Source organism: Phaenicophaeus curvirostris, chromosome 1, assembly GCF_032191515.1.
Source record: "Phaenicophaeus curvirostris isolate KB17595 chromosome 1, BPBGC_Pcur_1.0, whole genome shotgun sequence".
Taxonomy (NCBI): Eukaryota; Metazoa; Chordata; class Aves; order Cuculiformes; family Cuculidae; genus Phaenicophaeus; species Phaenicophaeus curvirostris.
The window spans coordinates 7,120,222-7,145,605 of record NC_091392.1 but is presented as its reverse complement, the minus strand read 5'-3'; the positions used below and the strand labels follow the sequence as shown (position 1 = coordinate 7,145,605).

At 49.3% G+C, this 25,384-nt stretch overlaps 1 protein-coding gene across 5 annotated transcripts in view; it reads left to right on the top strand.

The window, feature by feature from the left end:
- The window catches only part of BEND7 (BEN domain containing 7), a 49,745-nt gene extending 44,826 nt beyond the window's left edge, over positions 1 to 4,919 (top strand). For 3 of the 5 annotated variants that reach the window (XM_069869029.1, XM_069868786.1, XM_069868706.1), the window contains one exon: positions 2,964 to 4,919. In XM_069869029.1, the coding sequence (XP_069725130.1) occupies positions 2,964 to 3,040 (77 nt within the window). In that variant the 3' untranslated portion in view covers positions 3,041 to 4,919. The remainder of the gene's footprint in view (positions 1 to 2,963) is intronic. The other 2 variants (XM_069868942.1, XM_069868857.1) reach the window with 1 other exon arrangement.
- Positions 4,920 to 25,384: the final 20,465 nt, after the last annotated feature.

Here is a 25,384-nt window from a genome sequence, read left to right as displayed (position 1 = left end):
AAGAAGACTCCCTTCCCACTCCACAGCAGATCACCACTGCAGTCTGCTTGTTTGTACACCTTTGAGCATCCATGCATGTAGGTTTTGAGCTGAAATGTTCCCTTTGTGATGTGTACTTCTGTCTGTGGAAGGATGCCTAAATAAACCACACTGCAGTTTGCGTCGGTGGGGGAGGTGATGTTCACAGGCTGGAAGCCAAGCGTTTGACTCACACCCATTATTATATATGTGCAAGTGCCTCTTTGTACTACGTATCCACGTAATATCATACTGTTCTGGGAATCAAATGATTTAAAGTGATATACAGACAGTATGATGACAGTAATTATGATAAAGAGCCAAAATATAGATGCTTTCTATCAAGGAATGTAGCAAAAGAGGTGGAATATAACTTTTACAGAGGTCTTCCCCTCTCTTAGTATATCTGATTTTACAAAGGAGTGTTACTGACAAGTTCTTTAAAGACAGCCTTTGTGCGATTTATTCAGCTGTCTTCTCTGTTTAGCTTGGAAAATCTTTGTGGAAGAGTCTCCCTGTGTGTGTGTTTGTATAGTGCCTGGTGCAATGGGCCTCGGTCACAGATGACATCTACAGGAGCTAATATCAGATAAATCAGGATCAGTGGTTATTGTGGTATGTGGTAGAGTAAAACCAGACTGAATTGGACTGCTTAAGCAGGGCCTTGCAGGAGGCTGGGTGAGGAGAAAAGATGGAGTAGGGAAGCTATTTATGACAGACACCAGATGACTGGATGATTGCTGTCTTTGTCTTCAAGAATTTAACTTACTGTTGTGAATCAACAGTAAGTATTGGTGAAAAGAAAAGGGGGGTGGAAGAATTCATATGCCTTTAATCTGCCTTTCCTGCTAAGTCAGTCCTGCCTGTGATGTCAGCAGCGTTATGAGTGAGGTCTGGGTCTGGAAATGGATGAAGAGAGACATGGTATTCCTTGATTTTGAGTTGCCTCAACCTACATGATTTTGGATGACAGCCTATGGCCGACACCTGACATTTGAGACAACCTCAGTCTAAATTGTGGTTGCTCTGAGATCCCTTCATTGTTGGTGGGAAGAGGGCTGCTTCCAGAGAGAAGGTCAGATCTGCATCACATTTGGAGGCGTCTCTTCTTTGGTGCCAGCAGGACTTTGCTCTGAGTTCAGTTAGTTGCTGTAGATGCCAGGTTTGAACCTACTCCTGCTGCAGCCGTAAGGAGCAACATCCTGGACTTTGGGGTGACCGGAAGGTGTTTGGTTTTCAAAAACTCTTTGAAACTCAGAAGCCTTGTGAAAAAATGGGGATGGTACATCCTCATAAAACTAAAGAAGACATTTTTGCCCCATTTTAGCACTTATGAGCGGAAATCCCGCTTGTGTTTTAAAATCATTCTTGTTGCTAAGAGGGCCTTTCCCTTGAAAGCTGTTTGTTGAAGGGTGTTTAAAGCAAATTGGAAGAACTGTGGCACTAAAACTTGCTGGGAACTTTGGTGCATTGACAGATAAATCTCAAGAAAATGCTAGAAGAATTGTCTGTAACAAACATTATCAAAGCTCAGGTCCTCCACCGATCTGGCTCTTGCGCCTACCAAAAGCTGCAGGCTGTGTTGAGACCTGAGCTGAGACGGATCAGGCAGGTCCCAGGCTAATTACCGTGGGCTAAGTGGAAAGATTGATTAATGTCTCAGTGATACAAGAACCTGGAAGGTATGAGATAAATCTTTATCAGGATGAAGTTGTGGCAGTTGTTAGAGTCTTCCTATATAAATTGGCCTTGCAAAAATTATCTTATTTTGGTCTGTAATTTCCATGAAGCATCTGGATTTTGTGTTTAAAAAAGAAACTAAAAGGAAGGCATAACCCATAAGTTTCACATGTGGAAACAAATGTAAGCCAGCTGCAACAACCTTTTCTTGAATCCTTATCTTGAATATTGCATTTGAAAGATACATGCAGCCCAGGACCATGAGAGAGCCCTCCTTTTACCTGTGCTTTGGACTGCAGATGCACTGAGAGTTTGTATAGTTTCTCCACCCTGGGGTTAATTTCAAGATGAGAAAGAGTTTTGATATCCCTAATAGAAGCCGAAACACTAACATACCAATCCTCAGGTCTGGAGGTGATACAGCTTTGTAGAAGGATGAGAGCAATCCCTTGGTAAAGAAACCAATGATAAGAAAACAGCAACTATCCAATTCTATATAGGTTGTCTTCTTTTTTCGTGAAATACAATATCAAGAAAACGAGAATTCAAAAAAACCCTAACCTTTTCAAAACCTTAAATATAAATCTTTTAGTGTAATATAAATCTTTATCCTTTCGGTGCATGATTGTGTGAGTCTTCCCTTTTCATTGGGTTGTATTTGCCTCTCAGGCTGATTGATGTCTGTCTCCTATTTGCCCTGTGTTCTTAGCACTGTAGTTGTAATTCTTCTGTCCGTCTTTCATTGTTCATTTTAGAAAAAGCTCATTCTTGAAGTGCTTTTAAAAAGATGGGATATAATAACACCATGCACCTTTATATATATATATATTCTCCCATGTGCATTTAGACTGCTGTGGAGTGGTGGGTTTTTCTCCAAAGAACATCCCAAACTATGTACTCTAGGTTTAAAATTCCTGTGGTGCTTTTTTCACTTCTTCAGAACTGTAACTTCAAAGGGGTGAGCATTGCAGTGCAGTTTGTACCAAAGTTGAAGGCAGCACTTTACATCTGAGGTGGGGTGCGGTGTACGTTGTGTGAAAAACTTTGCTGACAAATTCCGTGTTTGAAAAAAGTCTATTGAATTTGCTTTTCTTTAGCCGGTTGAGTTCTCTGAATGGAATTCAGCAGCCGCTGCCTGATTACACACCAACAGTTCTGCCCCATCACAAATTAAAATTAGAACTCAAATACGTAATTACTGTCTCCTCTTTTTTGCTAATTACTGATTTCTTAACTTCTATATTTTTTAACTGATTTCTTTAAAGTCTTTCTTCCTTCAGGTAACCTTTTTGACACCACGACAGATCATCTGATAGATGCAAACCCAGACTTTTCAGCTTGAATTTGACATCCCGCATCAGTGTTCTTAGCAGACAGAAACATCCTCTCCTTTGAATAATGTCCCTGCAAGATCAGCGCGAGAACCTCAGCGTACTGCAAGACGTGGACGTCCATACCATTTTCCCTTCAAATTTGTGTTGTTTCATGCATTTTCCATGTAACCTCAAATAACGAAACCACTTCACTGTTCTCCATCATAATTAAAGATGGCTTCCCTCTGTATCCAATGCATCATTTAATTAGCAGGGTATCCACTCTGAAGACATTCTCTTGCCTTTGTTTTTCCTCCACCATTGTATTTTTCCACATGATTGTGTACTCGCCAGCAGTGTTTCATCTTAAGCCACGCAGAGGTGGATACGCGCAGCTGAGTGACTCTACCCGTCTCTCAGGACCAGGGTGGCATCTCTCCCCATCACAAACCCCAAGGGCTCAATGAGCATTTGACTTACCGAAGCTCTTTGTTTCTGTGGGCCCACTTTTCTTTTCCTGACTGCTGTGGTACCAACAATCAGTTGGTACGCAGCTATGATTAAAAAGTCCCCACTGGATTTAGCAGGAAATAAACAGGCTTCCTCCCAGCAGTGTCCTGTTTCCTAATTATAGCAAGGAGAAGCTATTCCTCAATTTCGTAGTCCTAGTGGGATGGCTCTCAAGCATCGTTGTGGTACGGATTGCTGGAGGTGGTCATCCTCCCCTTGCTTTCCCCCTAGCTCACCCTACCACCTTCATCTCCAGATGTATTAGTTTGCCCGTTTCCAGGAAGAGGGTCTGCACTCTGTGATTTTTCAACTACCCTTAGCAACAATATTCACCTACTTAAAAAAAAAAAAACAGTCACCTTTTGACTGGCACTTTATTGGTATCTTGGCAGTTGAGTGAATCAATCAAGAAATTGCACTACCTTCTTAGATGCTGAAAGGGTCAGTCCTTTCAGGTCAGGGCTAAGGTAAAATCATACGCAGCCCTCCATGCAAACCTTCACTTCTGCACCTTTCATCAGCACTAAATTCACTTTAAAAACGTCAGGACAAAGTCTTAGGTCTCACCTGCAACATCCATCGATCGCAGGCAGTTTGAGCGTGTTCCCTGCAATTCGAGGGAGAGCTTGTTTGAGCTTTCACCATTGTGTTTCCTTTCCTCATGTAGATTTTAGGTGCATCTTTTTTTTCCTTTGGAAACTATTTGGCGTTTGAGTGTCTCAGCAAAAGTCCTATTACAGAGTGCGATGGATTTCAAACTATTTAATCTCTTTTTTTTTAACAATCCTAAAGCCTGTTTCTCAGATGCCACCGAATGCCCACAAATAACACCAAAGCCAATGGAGAGCAATTTGTTCTCCTGGCACTTGAGATACCAGGCTCCCAGCCCTTCCCCACTCACCTACCAGGGACTCTTAGGAATGACCATGTTCTCTCTGAAACTGTGGAATAGATTGAATGTGCACTGCAAACCTTAAGATTTGACTCTTTCCTTCCTTCCTGGCTTGGAGTTGCCTGCATCGGGCAGGAGACACTGGTCCATCGTGTCTGTCTCGTAACACTTCAGCAACAGAATCAGCGTTTTGTAAATTTGGAAGATTGCATTTGTGTTTACTTACTGTGACTACTGCTCAGACTTTCTTCAGAAATCTTTTTATAGGTTTTATTAGAGAGAAGAAAAAAAATCATTCCTTATTTAGGTAAAAATGTCTCAATCTTCTGTATATATGTTTTATTAATATGTAAATATTTAGATATTTTTAAATTACTATGTTCTTAATAAAGCAACAAGGGACTAGTTGTGAAATGGTGTATAACATTGTGTTGTGTTATTGATCTCTGGGAAACCCTCTTTGTCAGTCCAGAAAAGAGAACCTACAATAAATAACTTTAATTGCATGTGTGGTGCTGTGTTCTGTGCTGGATTCCCATATTTCAGAAGAATTGCTGAGCAATTAGTGGGCTACGTAGAGATATATCATAAAATCATAGAAGCATAGAATAGTTTGGGTTGGAAGGGATGTTAAAGCCCATCCAGTTCCAACCCCCTGCCTCCCACCAGCCCAGGCTGCCCAGGGCCCCAACCAATCTGGCCCTGAACACCTCCAGGGATGGGGCAGCCACAGCTTCCCTGGGCAACCTGGGCCAGTGCCTCACTGCGCTCATGGTGAAGAATTTCTTCCTAATGTCTAATCTGTATCTTCCCCTTTCCAATTTAAAGCCATTCCCAAAGTTACCACCACGCTGCTATTCTTCCAGCTTGCTCAGATGGAAACCGTGCTGCCTGCCGATCACTACGATGTCTATATCCAATCGTGCAATAACTCTTGAGTGTTAAGTGCTGATATGCTTGAAGTCTGATTTTAATTGAATTAGGCGCCTTTATAATCTGCACTTAAAAGGTTAAGCTCTGCTTCTATGGGAACAACACATAGGAAGGACAAACCAATACTCATCCGTTGGAGTATCTGCAAAGAAGTGTGCTTGGTAATTTATTATCGCACCCTCGTCAAATGTTGTTTAACCTTAGAAAATATTTCCTGCAAAAACATGTTCCTGGTAATCTTCCATCAATTACAGGGAGCCAGTGAAGTGAAAGAGCAGCTCGCCACACCTTTTCTGCTTTATATAAGGCGTGCTAGGGATAAATCACTGGTAAGAAGTCTAGCGAGAGTTTATGCTTTGGTGGTTGCACAGATCAGCCTTGTGCCTGTGTGACATGAGGTTGGGCAGCACAGTCGCTCTCTGTTGGGGAATACTGGAAGAGCAGCTGAAGGGTTTGGGTTCGAAGGGACCTCGAATGATCATCTGGTCCAGCCCCCCCTGCCCGGGCAGGGACAACTTCCACAAGATCAGGTTGCTCAAAGCACTGTCCACCCTCACCTTGAACACTTCCAGGGATGGGGCGCTCACAGCTTCCCTGGGCAACCTGTGCCCGTGCTTCACTACTCCCACAGAAAAAAAATCCTTATGTCCAGTCTAAACCTACTGTATTTCAGTTTTAACCTGTTGCCCTTTCTCCTGTTTTGACAACCCTTGGTAAAACGTCTCTCCATTTTTCTTGTAAGCCCCTTTAATTATTGAGGGGCCACAATAAGGTCTCCCTGGAGCCTTCTCCAGGTTCAACAACCCCAGCTCTCAACTTTTCTTCACAGGAGAGGTGTTCCACCAGCTCCAACAGGTCCTGTGCTGGGGGCTCCAGGGCTGGATGCAGTACTCCAGGTGGGGTCTCACCAGAGTGGAGGGGCAGAGTCACCTCCCTCAACCTGCTGGCCACGCTTCTTTTGATGAATCCTGAGCTGCAAGCACACACTGTTGGCTCATGTACAGCTTTTCATCCATCAGCACCCTCCAGTCCTTTTCCTCAGGGCTGTTCTCAATCCCTTCATCCCCCAGCCTGTGCTGATACCAGCGACTGCCCCAACCCAGGTGCAGGACCTTGCGCTTGGCCTTGTTGAACCTTGTGAGGTTCATCTGGACTCACTCCTTCAGCCTGACAAGATCAGCAACAATTACCAGTGCCCTCCGTATGCCTACAAATCAGCTTCAAGCTGGAACACAACTCATCATGCAGGCACTGGGAATCTTCCAGCTTGATGGAACAAATCCATCCTTCACTAAACAACTATTTTCGCTCACCTACTCCATGCTGCAAGTCGTCCCCAAAAGTGTTGCTTGCTTTGGCTTCATCTTTTCTAAACAGGGCAGGTTAACACAATACATCCTCACTTGTAACATTACATGGAAACCCGTCTTTAAGATACAATCAGGAGAATGAAATGTTGCTCTGTACCAGGATCCACGAGGCACTAAATCTCATCTGTGCTGCAAAGCCATCAGCAAGTACTGCTGCAAGGTCATAGTTTCACCTGTGGCTGTGGGATGGAACAAGCGCCGTTGCCAGCACCCACACGTGGGCTCCAGCCAAGCTCCAGCATCCCACCTGGACCATTCAGCCAGTGCCTCCCTCTGTCTGGTGTACAGGACACTAGGGAGGAACGCTTGACATGAAAAAAATCCTTCTAAAGCTTAAGAGGAAAAAGGATATCTTGCTGGTAACATGAAAGGAAACTGAAGCCTGGGCTTTATAAAAAATGCATTAATTGCGAGACAAGAAGAAAGTCATCTCAAGCGCCTGTGACATGTTGGTTTAGAAATGGCTGAAGCTTTCAGGGGAAACGCACACTGTCGTGTCGGAGTGGTTTGGGGATGGGTGGTCCTGACGCTGCCGCCCCTCCTGGAGAGAAACCTTCTACCCCAAACCTACCCTCTGCTGAGGTCACGATGCCTCACTAGGAAGTCCGTCTTTCCTTCGCTGGGGAAGGCAGGGGGCAGAGTTCTAGAAAAAAACATGAGGCCACATCTTCCCAGAGAGACAGATGTAATCAGGACTTCGCAAGAATTTAAAAAAATTACCCTCTTGTGCATGTTCTCCCCCTAATCTGAAGTAGCATAATGCCTTGTAGGAGGTGCCAAGACGTCCCTTCTCCCTCCACTCTCTCTCCCGCTGGTCGAGTGTCCTCATGGCCAGCCTGGGGTGAACATCTTCACCCCTTTCCTGCCACGCTGTCATCATGGAGAGACATGTGAGGGGCTTGTACAAGTAGGTCAGGTATGATTTCTCATCTGCCGAGTGCTAATAAAAGCCACTGATGTGAAACCTATAACATTATGTGTATAAATAATTTAGCTCCGGTGTGTAAACATTGATTCTGAGCTTTAAAAAAATGAAATAATTCCATCAGCTTCTTCGCCCTCCCTTCAATGCATATGTCATTAGTGCCTGACTGCTAACAGGGGCAGAAAAGAGCTGAATCTTGGGGAATCTGGAAACCAGGGAGACACACTCCTTGTGTTTCTGCACTGGTTCCTTCCTCCACCCAGGTCCTCAGAAGTGCAAAGGAACTGGGACGAGCGAGGCAGCTAATTAGGGGTGAAGGTGGAATTCTGGCTTATAATGGCAAGTTAATCGTTGACCAGAGAAACAGTGGTAAGAGGAGAGGAGGCTGCGTTTTGTGACCCACATTCTCCCCTTCACTCCTCTCAGTCCCTTGGGTGGATGCAGGCACTGGCTTCTCCGCAGGAAGCACCCATCTCATCATTCTAGAAGTTGCCTTCAGATGAGCTGTTTTGCCCCAAAATTGCGCTCAGAAGGAGTCCTTACAGTGTGTCCAAGCACACCTCAAGCTGACCTCGTGGCTCTCCAGCTGTGGAAGACCTCACCACAGCAGAGCAAGGAAAATCATTGCAAAACAGCGATAGCATCCCTTGGAAAGCAAATCCAACCATCAGCAATGGCTGCGAGGGGTGTGCAAGACCCCATGGCTGGAAACATCGTGCCAAGGCCAAGAAGGAGCTGCTTTGGCTCGCCCTTGCCCTGTGAAAGCCTCTGGAAGGACCTTTGTCAAGGATTATGAATTGATGCAGTGGGTAGGGTGGGTAGCATGCCATTAGCTGGACCCTGGGCCCAAAACTTGCCACCCTGGTCTATAACCTTTCCAGAAGATCTGGGGAGAAAAATGGTCTGCTGATGGTTGCTTTCCCATGGCGTTTGTCCCAGCACAGCTTTTCATTAAAGCATTCACACCACCATGGTTGGTCTCGAAGGTGCCATCTGGCATGGAGTGAAGACCTTCACCTACCGCTGCTTAGCGAGACCCATCATGGTTAGGAGGACTGTGGTGGCTCAACTTGGGGAGGAAACCACCACTGTGGCAAGGGATGTCCCTTGGTTACGTCCATCGCCAGCACAGCTAGGAGAAATGTCAACCTCAGGCTATACCTACACAGGTCAAGGTGGATGTAAAAGCCCAGCCTTCATCTCTTTGCCATCCACTGATGTTCAGTGGCCTTGGGGACCTTACCTGCCCTGGAGCGGTTCAGCAAACCATCATATGGACAGCACATTGACGCTGGGGGGCCATCCTGTGCTCCAGCAAGGAAAATCAGTCTGGAAGACTTACAAAAGAACCTTGTTGGCAGCAGGGCTCCCGTCCTGCAACATCCCTGCTCCGGTTTTGCCCCGTGCCGGGCACTGCCCTGGAGGCACCAGGTGACAGTGAGCGTGGGCTGGAGGGAGATAAGGGGAACATCCGAATGTCAGGGCACTGTGAGCCCGAGCCAACTCCCTGATGAGTCCTTGTGAAGTTAGCACAGAGGGATCTGGACTGGAACCAGCATGTGGCTATTGCCATTACCGCAGCTTAGAGAAAGCAAAGATTAATGTAATCATTTAATCCTGAGAGATTTCAGGATTCACTGGCTGTATCTCATGTCTCCATTCATTGCAGCACAGGGGACGTGGAAACTGCTCTGCTCTTAGCTGGACCTCTGTTTCCAGGTGATCCTCCTTCCCCTGAGCTCCTGCGTGTGCATTCAGACCCCAACTCTCCCCACTGCCACATCTCTGCCTCCTGCCGCCGCGGCGTGAGTCCTGCCTGCAGCAACCAACTTCATTTTTTGGCTGCTGAGAATGGTGACACCATCCACCCTGGGGTTTCTTGACTTGTTTCTTCTGGTAATGGCTCATGCCCCAGTGCCCACAGACCTCCACCTCCCTGGAGCACATATTGCCTTGCCTGATGCTGCCACCGGTGGGGCACCTGCTTCCAACCTCTCCATCCACCCTGTTCTGACGGGGCTGACGACAGGGCAGAGCCAAGAACAGCCAGACCGGGCTGGATGCCCTGGCAGAAACACTCTATGCCTCAGGATTAGAAACATCTTTTGTTTGTATAAAATTTAACTGGATGCCCAGGTGCTGCAGGTCCCCAGGGAGGGGACCCAGGGCATGGCAAGAAGTGCTGCATCCCATGGAGGTGGAGTTTTGGGTGCTGCTGCAAGAGCTCTTCCCTTTCCTGGCTCTTCTGCCCTTAAGGGCATGACCTTTCTGGCTTCATCACCTCAAAAGCATGAATTGTGCCAAGCCCCACTGCAATAACATAGATTTGCCTTTAACATTTATTAAAGCAACGACCTCCTGCGTGGTTCTTTCGCTGCCCTTCACTGAGGGTTATGTATCACCCCCCATCTCTCTTTTAATGTCCCTTTGGGGAAGCCTTAGTGCAGCAGAGACTTCTGCCTCTGCCACAGGTCACCCATACACAGGCTCCCAACACCTGTTCCACTGGTGTGTTGTCCCTTGGGATCTCCATCCAGCCCCATGGCCGGAGCAAGGCAGAGAGGACTCCCTCTTTCTCCAGGATGTCTTGCCACTCCCTTGTTTTTCATTTCAGTCTTCTCCCATCCTTCTGGCTGCTGGAGGGGACACCTCTTCAGGTTGGTGGGGAAAAGCTTGGGCTGAAGATGCAGCTGCAGGTGTGATGGACTTGCCAGGAAGACGATGGGCACCTTCTGCTGCCCCATCCATGACACTTTTATTCCCCGGAGGAGCTGCAGGGAGGAGCAGGTGATGCCAACCCAGGGAAGGCAGCCACAGTCCTTGTCCTGCGCTGCCAGGCTTTCCCTGTGAGCCAGCATTCACTTTAATGAATAGCGGTGAATGCTTTCTCCAGAATAAAATCTCTTACAGCTGAGGGTTTCTTTTGGAGAGCTTCTGGTAACTCCACTTCTTGCTGTGTAGGCAGAAAGCCCAGGTTCATGACCAAGGTTTACGTCTTCCCTGCTCTGAGTCAAAGAATTGCAATTCTTTTTGTGCTAGGCAGAAAATCAAACAAGCCCAACCGAGGGAATGCGAGAGCTCAAGCTGCAGAGGGATGTCACTTCAAGGAGGATGTTGCAGAAGTCTCAGCCTGGAGCTTTGCTGCTCAGCAGCGCTAGGTTAGCTCCAGCCCTGGAGGAGACAGAGCTCTTTGAAGAGGACTCTGTCCCACACACCCAACACTGGGCTATATGTTATCATTCACAACACTTTGTGTGGTGGGCACATATTTTCCATGAGCAGAAGCCAGAGCTCCACTAGCGCAGCCAGGGCCAGAGCATGGGATGGTTTGGGTTGGAAGGGACCTTTAAAGTTCACCTTTGTCCAAATCACCTTGCAATAGAACAGGTTGCTCAATTCCCTGTCCAACCTCACCTTGAACCATTCCAACGATGGGGCAGACACAGCTCCTCTGGGTAACCTGAATCAGTGTTCCACCACTCTCAATGTAAAGAATTTCTTAAAGAATTTCTGCCATTCCAGCCTCTGATCATTTTTGCGGCCTCCTCTGGACCAGCTCCAAGAGGTCCATGTCTTTCCTGTGCTGAGGGCTGCAGAGCTGGACTCAGTAGCCCAGGTGAGGTCTCACCAGAGCAGAGTAGTGGGGCAGAATCACCTTCCTTGACCTGCTGTCCATGCTTCTTGTGATGCAGCCCAGGGCGTGGTTGGCTTTCTGGGCTGGGGGGCATATTGTTAGCTCATGTCCAGCTTTTCATCCACCAGAACCCCCAGGGCCTTCTCCGCAGCGCTGCTTTCAGTCCATTTATCTCACAGTCCACAGTAATTCTGGGGATTGCCCCAGCACAGACGCAGGACTTTGCACTTGACCTTGTGGAACTTCAGGAGTTTCACACTGGCCCACTTCTCAAGCTTGTCCAGGTCCCTCTGCGTGGCATCCCATCCCTCAGGTGTGTCAACTTGTTGAGGGTGCACTAGGAGCCACTGTCTATGTCTAATGAAGATATTAAACAGCTCTGGTCCCACGATGAACCCTTCAGGGACACCACTCATTACCGGTTTCCATTTGGACATTGAAAAGCTGAGTGCAACTTTTTGGATACAGCCATCCAGCCAGTTTCTTCTCCATCTAACAGTCCAACACTTAAACCCGTATCTCTTCAAACTGAAGGCAGGAGTGTTTTGAGGGACCATATCAAAGGCCTTACAGAAGCCTTGAACACTGCCTCTGCAGTTTGTCAGTCATGTAGGATGTAACACTGAAAAGAAATCACGTAGCAGTCTGTCTTGCCCAGAGTCTTAGCCTTGTCGCAGAGTCAGAGATGCTCCCATCCACTGTAACCCACTCTGTGCTGGGTCTGGGGATGCTGTGAGACTGAGACCTCTTTGCCTGACCCTGCAAATGCAGATGCCTGCAGGATGTCGGCACCGCAACGCACCCAACAGCCACCTGCCCATGAGGCTCAGACCCAGGAAACCCCAACCTTTGTGCCCCTAGCCATGACTCAGAAACTCCATCCCCAGGTATGAAAATCTCCTGAGTTACACACTGCGAGTTTTGCTCCATGAAACTGGGAAGCAGGACGCTGCTGGGCTGCCCTTGACCAACTCTCATGTCTTCCCCATCCTCCTCCATCCCTGTTTCCATGGGGGAATATGAACCCACCACCCTGTGCACAATCTGCTTTGAACAGGCTGCCCAGGGAGGGGGTTGAGTCACCTTCCCTGGAGGTGTTTAAGGCACAGGTGGACGAGGTGCTAAGGGGCATGGTTTAGTGTTTGATAGGAATGGTTGGACTCGATGATCCGGTGGGTCTTTTCCAACCTGGTTATTCTGTGATTCTGTGATTTTATGACACAAACCCCTCTGCAAGTGTGAAGGTTAATGCACAGGCAGCGTGGTGCCCTTCCAGAGACCAAACCCCAGATCTCTTCCTTCAGAAATAAATTGCTCTTCAACTATTGCCATCTTGTGGCGTCTGTGACCCGTTACTTGTTCCTTTTATCTGCTAATGGTGTCGGTGAGAATCAGCAATGTACACAGGCAATTTTGAAATGAAATGTAAATGAATCAGAAATGCCTACGGAGGAGCCATTAGCATAAATCCAATCAAAGGGCTTTGTTTAACTTGTTAAAAATGACTAAATATTTAGTGAGTGTGGGTGGGTGAGGTGATTCTTCAGCACACTTGCGAAGTTTTAGAATCAAAACTCTCTAATATTTTAAATGGCTGAACTTAAAAGTAATTTTCTACCCCAAACTCTGCCTCTTAAGTCTATAACTTGCTGGAATATCGTTTCCTGTTCTAGATCTCTTCTAAAATACTAGCCTTTCTTCTAGAAGCACTTGACTCACTTAACAAGGATATTTGGACTCTGTGTCATGAGCATTGCAGGGGTCTCCTGGCAGTGGGGAGTCCCCTGGAGCTCAGCCTGCCTGTCCCAGTGGTGCAAATGGTCCCCCTGCGTGGGATGCTGGGGGTGCAATGCAAGACAGCATCGCCAGACATGCAGGACCACTCTGACCAGCCTGTGTTACGCACCACCAAGATGACGTTGGGTGTGATAGACCAGATGCAAGGAAGGAATTTTTTTACAATGAGGCTGGTGAGACACTGGCGCAGGCTGCCCAGAGAGGTGTTAGATGCCTCGTCCTTGGAAACATTCAAGGTTAGATTGGAGGCGTCTGAGCAATTTAGAATCATAGAATCATAGAATAGTTTGGGTTGGAAGGGACCTTAACGATCATCTAGTCCCACTCCCGCGCCACGGGCAGGGTCACCACTAGATCAGGCTGCCCAGGGCCCCATCCAACCTGACCTCGAACACCTCCAGGGATGGGGCAGCCACAGCTTCCCTGAGCAACCTGTGCCAGTGCCTCACCACCCTCATCGTGAAGAAATTCTTCCTTCTGTCTAGTCTAAATCTGCCCCTCTCCAGTTCACACCTATTGCCCCTCGTCCTATCACTCCAAGCGCTTGTAAACAGTCCCTCCCCAGTTTCCCTGTAGGCCTCCTTCAGGTACTGGAAGGTTGGTCTAGTTGAAGATGTGCCGGCTCACAGCAGGGATGGTGGAACTAGATGACGTTTAAAAGTCCATTCCAACCTAAACTATTCTCTGATTCTATGAGCAAGAGCCATTCCAGTGCCTACAGTCTTCGTCTACGCTGGTAAGACTGGGTTGGGTTCACTGCTCTGTCCTTGGCTCTACCTGCTGAGTGCCAGGAGGTGCACATGAGGCTGGTGTTTGGTGGCAGTTCAAGCAGCACAAGCAGACCTGCCAGCAGCCCCCCATGTTTCTGTGCTGCAATTCACCCATCCCACATCCATCTTCACACTCCAATGTTCACAACAACTTTTACAGAGGTACCCAGATTAAACCACCCCATTTTTTGGAGCCCACATCTACTCCCTGACCCACCAGTTACACTGTAGACGTATGGATAGTGTTAAAAATATTAGTCGTAGCAAGGTTTGACTCTACTCCTTGGATTAAAGCGAGTCCAGAGAAGAGCAATGAAGCTGGTGAAGGGGCTGGAGAACAGGTCTTACGAGGAACGGCTGAGAGAGCTGGGGGTGTTTAGCCTGGAGAAGAGGAGGCTGAGGGGAGACCTCAGCGCTCTCTACAACTACCTGAAAGGAGGTTGTGGAGAGGAGGGTGCTGGCCTCTTCTCCCAAGTGACAGGGGACAGGACAAGAGGGAATGGCCTCAAGCTCCACCAGGGGAGATTTAGGCTGGACATTAGGAAAAAATTCTTCACAGAAAGGGTCATTGGGCACTGGAACAGGCTGCCCAGGGAGGTGGTTGAGTCACCTTCCCTGGAGGTATTTAAGGCACGGGTGGACGAGGTGCTGAGGGGCATGGTTTAGTGTTTGATAGGAATGGTTGGACTCGATGATCCTGTGGGTCTCTTCCAACCTGGTTATTCTATGATTCTATGAAATAACTGAGTTAAAAACAGTGCTCAGACTTGGCTCTGCAGTGACTCCTTGGACTCTGCAGGCATCACTCAAGCAAGCAGCAGAGAGGGCTTGGGGCAGTGTTTTGCATTTGGGAAGAGTGGCTCTTTCCCACTGGTTTGCTCTCTGGCACGGAGTTGCATCAGGGCAGGTGTTAATTGCATTTCTGGAAATTAAAGCGGCTGTTGCTGGGGCTGTTCATTGGTTTTTGCTTTGCTGCTTTCCCCCAGGCTGGTTTTACTTTCCCATCTGCACGGAAAAATGCTTCACCCAGAGGTATGTCTCTCCCCAGGGATCCCAAAGCTGCCCTGAGAATTTGCCCTTTTCCACTGGCTTATCCCACTGCTCAAGCGTGAGGTCCTGCACAGGCAGAGGCTGCCAGTCCTGGGCACAAATCTGGGAAAATGCACTCAAAACTGGCTGCAGTGGGGTTGGGGGCAGGCAGTGGGGTGCAGGGCATGGGAAACAAATGGATAAATGGCAAGATTTAACAGCATGATCATTGTTTTCCCTGTGTGTTTCAGTGTTTTTTATCCTCTAAATGCTGGAAAAGACCCTTATGAAGATGTGGACCAGCACATCACAGCACTTCCCACCACTGAATGCAGGGCTGCTTGTAGGGGTGTAGAGGCTGCAGAGCCTCAACGCCCTCCATCCATCCCCATGTCCCAGCACGGTGGGAGGTCCAGCTCCACTGGAGGGGTCTCACATCCCAGCAGCTCCACTGATCATCCCATGAAACAACCTTTACATCTCTCGCTGTGTGTAAATGGGGGCTTTCCAGGAGTTTCTTGGAGGTGCTGCTACCTGTGGGCTCAGCTCAGCAAACCTCACTTTCCCCCAGCTAACTGGATGGGATGCCAGAGGCATGTTTAAGTTCCTCCTCTGCTGTGAGATTGTTATGGCAACATGCTCATGTTCAGCCCCTCAAGGAGAGCAAACCACCAAACCCCTGCCTAAGGGCTTGAGCTTGGTTTCTTTTTGCTTTTCCAAAGGGAAAAATACATCATTGCACAGTGGTGATTCCTGTGGAGACAAGCAGTTGCACTGAGCATAAGTCACCTCTTCTAGGATACTTCACCTGCAGCTCTGAGAGCACTTTGATGTTGTGATACTATTTCCCAAGGGAGGAATTGTGTGTCTAAACCAATTTTCACCGTTTGCTCAAGTTTTGGGTGCCCAGCACCTCTGCTTCAGTGCTGCTGGGAGGCCTCCTGGGATGACCCTAAAGGTCTTTTAAGCTGCAAGAGGGTAGATTTAGGCTGGACATAAGGAAGAAGTTTTTTATAATGAGGGTGGTAAAACACTGGAACAGGTTGCGCAGAGAGGTGGTAGATGCCTCATCCCTAGAAACATTCAAGGTCATGTCAGACAGTTCTTTGAGCAGCGTGATCGAGGCTCACTGCAGGGATGTTTAACCTGCTGATCTTTAAAGGCCTCCTCCAAACCAGTCTGTGATTCTACGATTCCATGAATTAAATAGTGTTTGCCTTCTGCAGTACCTCAACAGCAGAACAGTGTTTCCCCCATGGATCCACCTAAACTTCTACCCATCAGTACCAACTCCCCATGGCTACTGGGTAGGGCTAGCAGCTATGGGAAACAGAAAAATCCTGGATGGAGAGTAAGTTCGAAGACTCCTTGCCAAAGAAATTATCTGCAGCGGGTTGTTCCACCTCAGAGGAACTCAACTTATATTCCCAAATGATGTGCCGAGAGCTGCTCACAGCTCCATCAACAAGCACGATGCAGGCAAGGCAGATTTTTTGGCAAAAGCCAGCAGCTGGAATAGGATCATTGGCTCAGCTGAGCTGCAACCATCGCTCCTGATGGTAATTTGGGAAGCCAGTGTTTGAGGCTCATCCCAAGAGAGCCCATATCAAGTGACCGCAAGTCTGGCTGGTGGGATCCAATAGCCCCTTCTGAAACAAAGCAGGGTAGTGGTGTGCAAAGCCAGGCAGAAGGCGCGGCTCCTGGATTATTTATAGGCTCAAGACTTGGAAAGAATCTTGGCGTAGAAAAGCACAGGTTGTTTGGGGCCGAAGCAGCCCCACGATGGTGATAATGTGGTCGTGCTAGTGCTATCGGCATTGCAGAAGCAGCTCTTCCCAGGGCATGTCCCTGCCAAAGCTTTCTCGGCACAGGGGAATGGCAGATTTTTGGGGATGCCCAGGCTCAGTGCGGTGGGATGTGGCTTGGAAAAATGAGGCCCTACAAAGGCCAAAGGAACACAGAGTGTCCTAGCAGGTGATGCAAGGCATGAGGCTTTCCCACCAAATCGTGGATGAACATTTCATAGAATAACCAGGTTGGAAGAGACCCACCGGATCATCGAGTCTAACCATTCCTATCAAACACTAAACCATGTGCCTCAGCGCCTCGTCCACCTGTGCCTTAAACACCTCCAGGGAAGGTGAGTCAACCACCTCCCTGAGCAGCCTTTGCCAGTGCCCAATGACCCTTTCTGTGAAAATTTTTTTCCTAATGTTCAGTCTAAATCTGGCGGAGCTTGAGGCCATTCCCTCTTGTCCTGTCCCCTGTCGCTTGGGAGAAGAGGCCAGCTCCCTCCTCTCTACAACCTCCTTTCAGGTAGTTGTAGAGAGCAATGAGGTCTCCATTTGGGGCTAGAGGAGGAAGGAGGTGGCTCACATGTAGGCTGGGCAGTGGTGTTGCAGGGAGCACGGCAGAGGCTGCTGCATCGTGCAGCCCCAGGTGCTCGTTTTATTTAACATGCAGTGACAAAATGGCCAGTAACAAAGAACAGCTCTTCATTGTACCCTGCCCAGCTTGACAGAAGTAGTGGGGGTTCCCCAGATGTGACATGGTGAATACGTTCAACAGGTTGAGACAGCAAAGGCAGGGGTGAGGATATCAAATGTAATGAAATTTTGGAGAGATGTGGGTAAGACCAAGGGGGATTCAGCAGAAGCCACCCCTAAAACTGCAAGCAGCTCTTGCAGGAGGGCACGAGAGAACACACAGGTCTCAGTCGCAAAATGCCACCTTCCCAAGCGGCCCACAAGGTTTCCCAGAGAGAGGCACATTTCCACCTGAGTTGCAGCTCAGCCTGCCCACCTAGGAAAGAGTCCTCACCACCCCAGCCCCGAGGTGATGGCTGTTAGTACCAGCTATGTAGAAGCCTAGGCAAATAAATACTTGGAAACTAGGAGACGGACTTTCCCCTGGGGATTTTGGGGTAGCCAAGTGCAGGAACAAGGTACAAAACGCTGCAAAAGGGATGAGGAAGAGATAGGTGCTTCTTTAGAGGAAGGGATAGAGCAGCTTTAAAGTGAAATGGCATTGAACTGCTAGTGTAAAATCAGCCAGCAGCGCCAGCTGGGCATGCGGCAGGAGGAGAACAAGCATCCAGACCCCAGCAGCACTCACCTACCTGCCACTCTCCCTACACTGCATCATCAGCCGTTGGAAAATAAGGTCTGGGAGAGATTAATTGGACCGCATCAACTGTTCGTAAGCAGCATCACCCCATTAAACCAGTTTGTGTTGTGGCTTGGTTAGGGCTTGGCACTGGGGCGGCACCCAGGTCTGCAGAGCTCTGGTCAGGACCTCTGCTCATGGGTGCTCCCTCTACGGCAGATGCTCACCTGGGCGAACGGGGGTTCAGCCCAACCTGAGCCCGTGGGGACTGGGGAGAGGGCAGCCTGGCAAAGGGAGCACTGGATAAACACAGCCTGCAAAAACACAGGGGAAACTGTACTTCCTGATGCTGTTGTAAAACACGATGGAAACATTTAACAAAAGCTGCTGGGCAGGTGTAATTTATTTGGCTTTTGCCAAGGCTTTTGATAAAATCTCACGTCACAGACTATTAAAGCACATTATCAGAGGTTAAAGGGGCAAAGTCCCCGTTTGGTGACAGAAAACAAAGACAGGGAACATCTGCTCCTCGAAGCAAAAAGGAGCAAACAACAAGGCACAGCAGAGGCCACTACTGGCATCATTATTATTTAATACTGTTTATGTATTAATGAGACGCAAGAAGAAGAGAAAAACAAGGCAAGAAAAGCCGACCATAGCACAAACTTACTTTGCTTTTGCAAAACAGAGAGAGGTGAGGGAAAGCTAGGCTGTGAGATGTGCTTTACCACACAAGAACTGGAATTATCACATTGAAGTTAGAGGTTTTCTAACCAAAGAATCAGACCAGCCCCACATGCCGGTGGAAGCAGTTTCAGTGCATTAAACCCAGTATTCAGCACTGGCGGGGCAGAACCAGCTGGTCCCGTTTTACCAGCCACTTCATTGTGTATTCTGCAATGGGGGGAAAAAAAATCACTTTCGCTATCATTTCGTGCCCTGGTTTTAATCAGCAATGTTTTCTCCTGCTCTCACGATGCCACAGTTTCTTGGATACAGACATTGCATGGGGAGGCAGCATTGTTTTATTTAAAAAGAAGTTTCTGCTGACATTTAAGAAACAGCACAGGGAGAGGTCAAATGCGGATCATTGTGTAAACGCCAAAGATGCAGAACCAAGTCAGAAGCCTACATGGATCAGAAATATTGCTTCATTTAACCTGGAAATAGATGCAAATCACTTTGGCCAAAGAAACTTAAGCTGCTAACAATCCATGCCCCAAGTCATCCAAAATAAAAAGACTGAAGAAATGCAGGCCCTGCACCTGTAAAGGTTAACGGCATCTGTCATATCCTTGTGTCAGCACTGGAGGCAGCTGGCTTTGATGTGGATGAGCAATTGGGGCCACAGCACAGAGGGCTCAATCTCCTTTTCTTTTTCCTTTTTGCACTTCCTAAGGTGTGCAGAGCAGACTGTTCTCATGGCATCGGACCAAATCACTACCGATCATGGAATTTCTGCTGGAGATTTCACACAGATGAAGAAAAAGCCTTTGGGAGAAAAAAAAACCAACCCCAAAAAACCCCACTCCGTGCTTGATCCATTTTTGACTCTAAAAATCCATCTTTAACTCTAGGAAAATGTTAGATGAAGCAGGTGGTTCCAGCAGTGCAGGCTCTCCCCAGGGCTGCTGGATCCATCGCTGTTCTTTTAGGGTTTTCCTTACAATCCCGCATCAAAAGGATATTCCCCTGGATGCACAGGATTCCCTTTCTGATCCCAGATGTCCTCCAGCAGCTGTTTCAGCTGTGAGGCCCCAGCAGAAGCATGGGGAACGTGTGTGCTGGGTGCAGCAACGGTGACCTGAAGCTGCAACGGGGATGTGGCTTGCTGCTCCCTCTTGGCTTGTTTTGCTGGCAAAGCCACCTTCCTGCCTGCTGCTTGCCCACGCAAAGACTCACCTCAGCGCAGGCAGGAGGGACTGATGCACATGTCCACCGGGACACATGCAGATCTACCTGAGGATTCTCCACCATCATCCATGCCAAGAAGTATGCTTCTAATTAATCAGTGCAATCAATTATGCACAGTACCCACCTCCATACCCTGGTCCTGTTTAGTTTCAGCTCTGGAAGGTCACATCCACACCGGTACCAATGGGCTCCACAGATACCTCTGCACTTGGTTTCCTTCCTGGAGACCCTTTCCACATCTCTGTCTTCAGTTGTGATCACCCCACCCCCAGAAACCATGGGAAGGGACAGGGACAGCCCCTGGCACAGCACCTGCGTGGCAGATACTTCCTTCCCACTCCTGCATGTAACACAGGACATGAGGCAGTGTCACCAGACCTCACCACCTCAGCATGAATTTCCATGTATGAATACATTTTCTTCTGGTCATGCTATCACCTGGAAATCTCAATTTATTATTTATCCCTGTATTAAAGAAATAATCATCTAGCTGTCATAGATGTGGAAAAAGATATAAATATGATTCAGTTCCCGCTGCCCTCAAAAAACATCAGAAAGGAATAAAACCTACATCAGGGCTTAAAAATCAGCAGCGTTCATATTTTCTTTTATCTCATGGTTTTCCTTATGTTTCATGATTTATTTTTTTGAATGAGTTGCTGGTAATCGAGTCAATGGCTAAAAGCTGGAGAAATGTTAGATCTGAGCATCCAATTACCACTTCTCATCAAGACGCTAGTGGCATTGGGGGTGGGGGTCAGATTGAAATTATCTATCAAGAAGCACGCAGACATGATATGAAGCCAATGTTCTGCAAATCTGCTCAGATCGATGGCAATCAGAAGATCCTGACATCTTCCATCCCCTCTGCCTCCAAGAGGAGGGAGGAAGATGAGTTCAAATCCCAGGTCAAGACTGCGGGCGCTGCATCCTCCATTCATCTCTACTGTCAAAACTACTTGGTCAAACACCCCGTAACTGCTCCCAGAGAAACAGCTTCTGTGTGTTGGAGCTTGAAATGCAGAGATCAACATGGAGAAGCCTGAAAAATCAATTAATTATATATATATACCTCCTAGAGGTCCTCACTGCCAGGAGCTTCGGTGCAGCTCAGGACCTCTACACCATGGTCCAGGGGCACTGTGTGAGCTCGGAGATAAAAAGAGTAATTAAAATCAGGCAAGAAAAGCAACATTTTTATTTCTTCTCTTTCTGTTTGCTTTTAGGGAGGACTTTTTCAAAGATGGGCTTTTCAAAGGCAGTCTTTGAATTAACAGGCAATTACTTAATTAGGTACTTAATTGCAAATTACAAGCAGCAAACTGCCTTTTTTATCCATTTGGCAACGTAAAACTATTGGTAACACTGAAATCCCCTCTTTTCTGGGGAAAACTTGTCTCGCACATAAAGCAACACAAGTTTTAATTGAGAATCATTTGACTTTTGGCTTTACCCAGTTGTGCAAAGGGGATTTAGAAGCATACAAACCACTTCCAGGTAGAAAAGCAAACTGAGAAGATGCTGGAAATCAGACTTGTAAAAGATATGCCAGATTCCAGTGATTCATGTATTAAATGCATAGGAAAAAATGGGGTGCTTTGCAAATCAGTGACGTGAAAAGGGTTGACTTAGGCAATGCTCTCAGACAAGAAGTGATATCCTGGCTGTATGAGTACTTTAAATAGGGTGGAGCTTTCTGGGGCAGTGCAGAACTCATCACCACCTGCTTAAAACCAACATTGCACTGTTTTCAAAGTGTGCTTCAACACGGATTTTGAGGGAAATAAGTCACCAGCTGATGCACGCCTGTTGTGGTAACTGCCGCTCTAATGAGACCTCATCTGGAGTATTGTGTCCAGTTCTGGAATACTCAACATAAGAAGGATATGGAACTGTTGGAACAGGTCCAGAGGAGGGCTACAAAGATGATCACAGGGCTGGAGCACCTCTGCTATGAGGACAGGCTGAGAGAGCTTGGGTTGTTCAGCCTGGAAAAGTTTCCAAGGAGACCTTACAGCAACCTTCCAGTGCCTGAAGGGGACTACAAGAAAGCTGGGGAGGGGCTGTTTACAAAGGCTTGTAGTGATAGGATGAGGGGCAATGGGTATAAACTGGAGAGGGGCAGATTTAGACTAGACAGAAGGAAGAGTTTCTTCACCATGAGAGTGGTGAGGCACTGGCACAGGTTGCCCAGGGAAGTCGTGGCTGCCCCATCCCTGGAGGTGTTCAAGGCCAGGTTGGATGGAGCCTTGGGATGTCCCTGCCCATGGCAGGGGGGTTGGAACTAGATGATCATTAAGGTCCCTTCCAACCCAAACTATTCTGTGATTCTGTGATCTGTCCTCACTGCACGGAGACCAATTTTAACCCCCAGTTAAGCACTGCTCTGCTTCCCATGCTTCCTCCCTGGGGCGAGCAAGATGCATCCCCCAACCCTTGCCCAGCCTCACATCTGCAGCATGGTCAAACACTTGTGCTGGGGGAGTGTTGCATGGCCCCACCATGCAAGCCACCCATGCTCCTTCACAGCAGGGAGCAGCACCTGCCCACCCCCAAGGGGATGAACCCCTCTTTTTGGCAGGGTGGGTTAGACGTAAACCCCACGAGGGTGCAATGCAACCTGCAATTGACAGAGTTTCTCACAGCATTCTGCTTCGGAAACTGTCAGCCTCTGGGCTGGACAGGCGCACACTCTCCTGGGTGGAAAACTGGTTGGCTGGCCGGGCCCAGAGAGTGGTGGGAAATGGTGTGAAATCCAGCTGGAGGCCAGTGACAAGTGGGGTTCCCCAGGGCTCAGGGCTGGGTCCAGCCCTGTTCAATGTCTTTATCAATGACCTGGATGAAGGCATCGAGTGCACTCTTAGCAAGTTTGCGGACGACACTAAGCTGGGTGGAAGTGTTGATCTGCTGGAGGGTCGGGAGGCTCTGCAAAGGGATCTGAACAGGCTGGACCGCTGGGCAGAGTCCAACGGCATGAGGTTTAACAAGGCCAAATGCCGGGTCCTGCACTTGGGGCACAACAACCCTGTGCAGTGCTACAGACTGGGAGAAGTCTGTCTAGAAAGCTGCCTGGAGGAGAGGGACCTGGGGGTGTTGGTTGACAGCGACTGAACATGAGCCAGCAGTGTGCCCAGGTGGCCAAGGAGGCCAATGGCATCTTGGCTTGTATCAGAAACGGTGTGACCAGCAGGTCCAGGGAGGTTATTCTCCCTCTGTACTCGGCACTGGGGAGACCGCTCCTCGAATCCTGTGTTCAGTTCTGGGCCCCTCACCACAAGAAGGATGTTGGGGCTCTGGAGCGAGTCCAGAGAAGAGCAACAAAGCTGGTGAAGGGGCTGGAGAACAGGTCTTATGAGGAGCGGCTGAGAGAGCTGGGATTGTTTAGCCTGGAGAAGAGGAGGCTGAGGGGAGACCTCATTGCTCTCTACAACTACCTGAAAGGAGGTTGTAGAGAGGAGGGTGCTGGCCTCTTCTCCCAAGCAACAGGGGACAGGACAAGGGGGAATGGCCTCAAGCTCCACCAAGGGAGGTTCAGGCTGGACATCAGAAAAAAAATTTTCATGGACAGGGTCATTTGGCACTGGAACATGCTGCCCAGGGAGGTGGTTGAGTCACCTTCCCTGGAGGTGTTTAAGGCACAGGTGGACGAGGTGCTGAGGGATATGGTTTAGTGTTTGATAGGAATGGTTGGACTCGATGATCCGGTGGGTCTCTTCCAACCTGGTTATTCTGTGATTCTGTCCCTGCAGCCCACCTGGGCACACAGCCACAAAGGGGGGGTCAGCATGGCAAGGGGTGGGGGTGCAGTGAGGGGGAAGAGGCAACGAGAATGGGGAGTGCAATGAGGAGGGGGGAGTACAGCAAGGGGAAGGGAGTGCAAGAAGGGGGACACAACAAGAACGTAGGTGCAGCAAAGAGGAAGGGGGTACAGCATAAAGGGGGGACAAGAAGACAGGGAGGGAGTGTAGCAAGGGGGGGTGCAAGAAGAGGAAGGGGGTGCAGCAATAAGAGGGAGACAACAAGAAGGGGGGGTGCAGCAAGGAGGGAGGGGATGCAAGAAGAGGGGAAAGGGATGCAGCAAGGCAGGGGGTGCAAGTAGAGGAAGAGGATGCAAGAAGGAGGGGGGGTGCAAGAAGAGGGGACACGGGTGCAGCAAGGAGGGAGGGAACAAGAAGAGGCGAGGTGGGTGCAGCAAGGAGGGGAGGGGTGCAGGAAGGAGGGAAGGGATGCAAGGAGGGAGGTGCAGCAAGGAGAAGGGGTGCAAGAAGAGGGGAGGGGGTGCAGGAAGCGGGGGTGCAAGAAGAGGGGAGGGGGTGTAGCAAGGGGGGGTGCAAGAAGAGGGGAGAGGGATGCAGCAAGGAGGGGTGCAAGAAGAGGGGAGGGGGTATAGCAAGGAGGGGTGCAAGAAGAGGGGAGGAGGTGCAGCAAGGGGGGGTTCAAGAAGAGGGGAGGGGGTGCAGCAAGGGGGGGTGCAAGAAGAGGGGAGGGGGTGCAGCAAGGGGGGTGCAAGAAGAGGGGAGGGGGGTGCAAGAAGAGGGGGGTGCAGCAAGGGGGATGCAAGAAGGGGGGGTGCAAGAAGGGGGGAGGGGGGTGCAGCAAGGGGGGTGCAAGAAGAGGGGAGGGGGATGCAAGAAGGGGGGGCGCAAGAAGGGGGGGAGAGGTATGCAGCAAGGAGGGGTGCAAGAAGAGAGGAAGGGGTGCAGCAAGGGGGGTGCAAGAAGAGGGGAGGGTTGTGCAGCAAGGAGGGGTGCAAGAAGAGGGGGATGCAGCAAGGGGGGTGCAAGAAGAGGGGAGAGGGATGCCGCAAGGAGGGGTGCAAGAAGAGGGGAGGGGGGTGCAGCAAGGGGTGGGTTCAAGAAGAGGGGGGGGGGGTGCAGCAAGGGGGGGGGTTCAAGAAGAGGGGAGGGGGTGCAGCAAGGGGGGGTTCAAGAAGGGGGGAGGAGGTGCAGCAAGGTGGGGTGCAAGAAGAGGGGAGGGGGTGCAGCAAGGGGGGGTGCAAAAAGAGGGGAGGGGGTACAGCAAGGGGGGTGCAAGAAGAGGGGAGGGGGTGCAGCAAGGGGGGGTTCAAGAAGGGGGGAGGAGGTGCAGCAAGGTGGGGTGCAAGAAGAGGGGAGGGGGTACAGCAAGGGGGGTGCAAGAAGAGGGGGATGCAGCAAGGAGGGGTGCAAGAAGAGGGGAGGGGGTGCAGCAAGGGGGGTGCAAGAAGAGGGGAGGGGGTGCAGCAAGGGGGGTGCAAGAAGAGGGGAGAGGGATGCAGCAAGGGGGGGTTCAAGAAGAGGGGAGGGGGTGCAGCAAGGGGGGTGCAAGAAGAGGGGAGGGGGTGCAGCAAGGGGGGTGCAAGAAGAGGGGAGAGGGATGCAGCAAGGAGGGGGTTCAAGAAGAGGGTAGAGGGATGCAGCAAGGAGCGATGCCCTGGGGGGGGGTGCAGGGACCGCGCGGTTGTGGGGGGCGGGGTTGGCGGTGGCGGGAAAGCGTGCGCGCGCGGCCGCCGTAA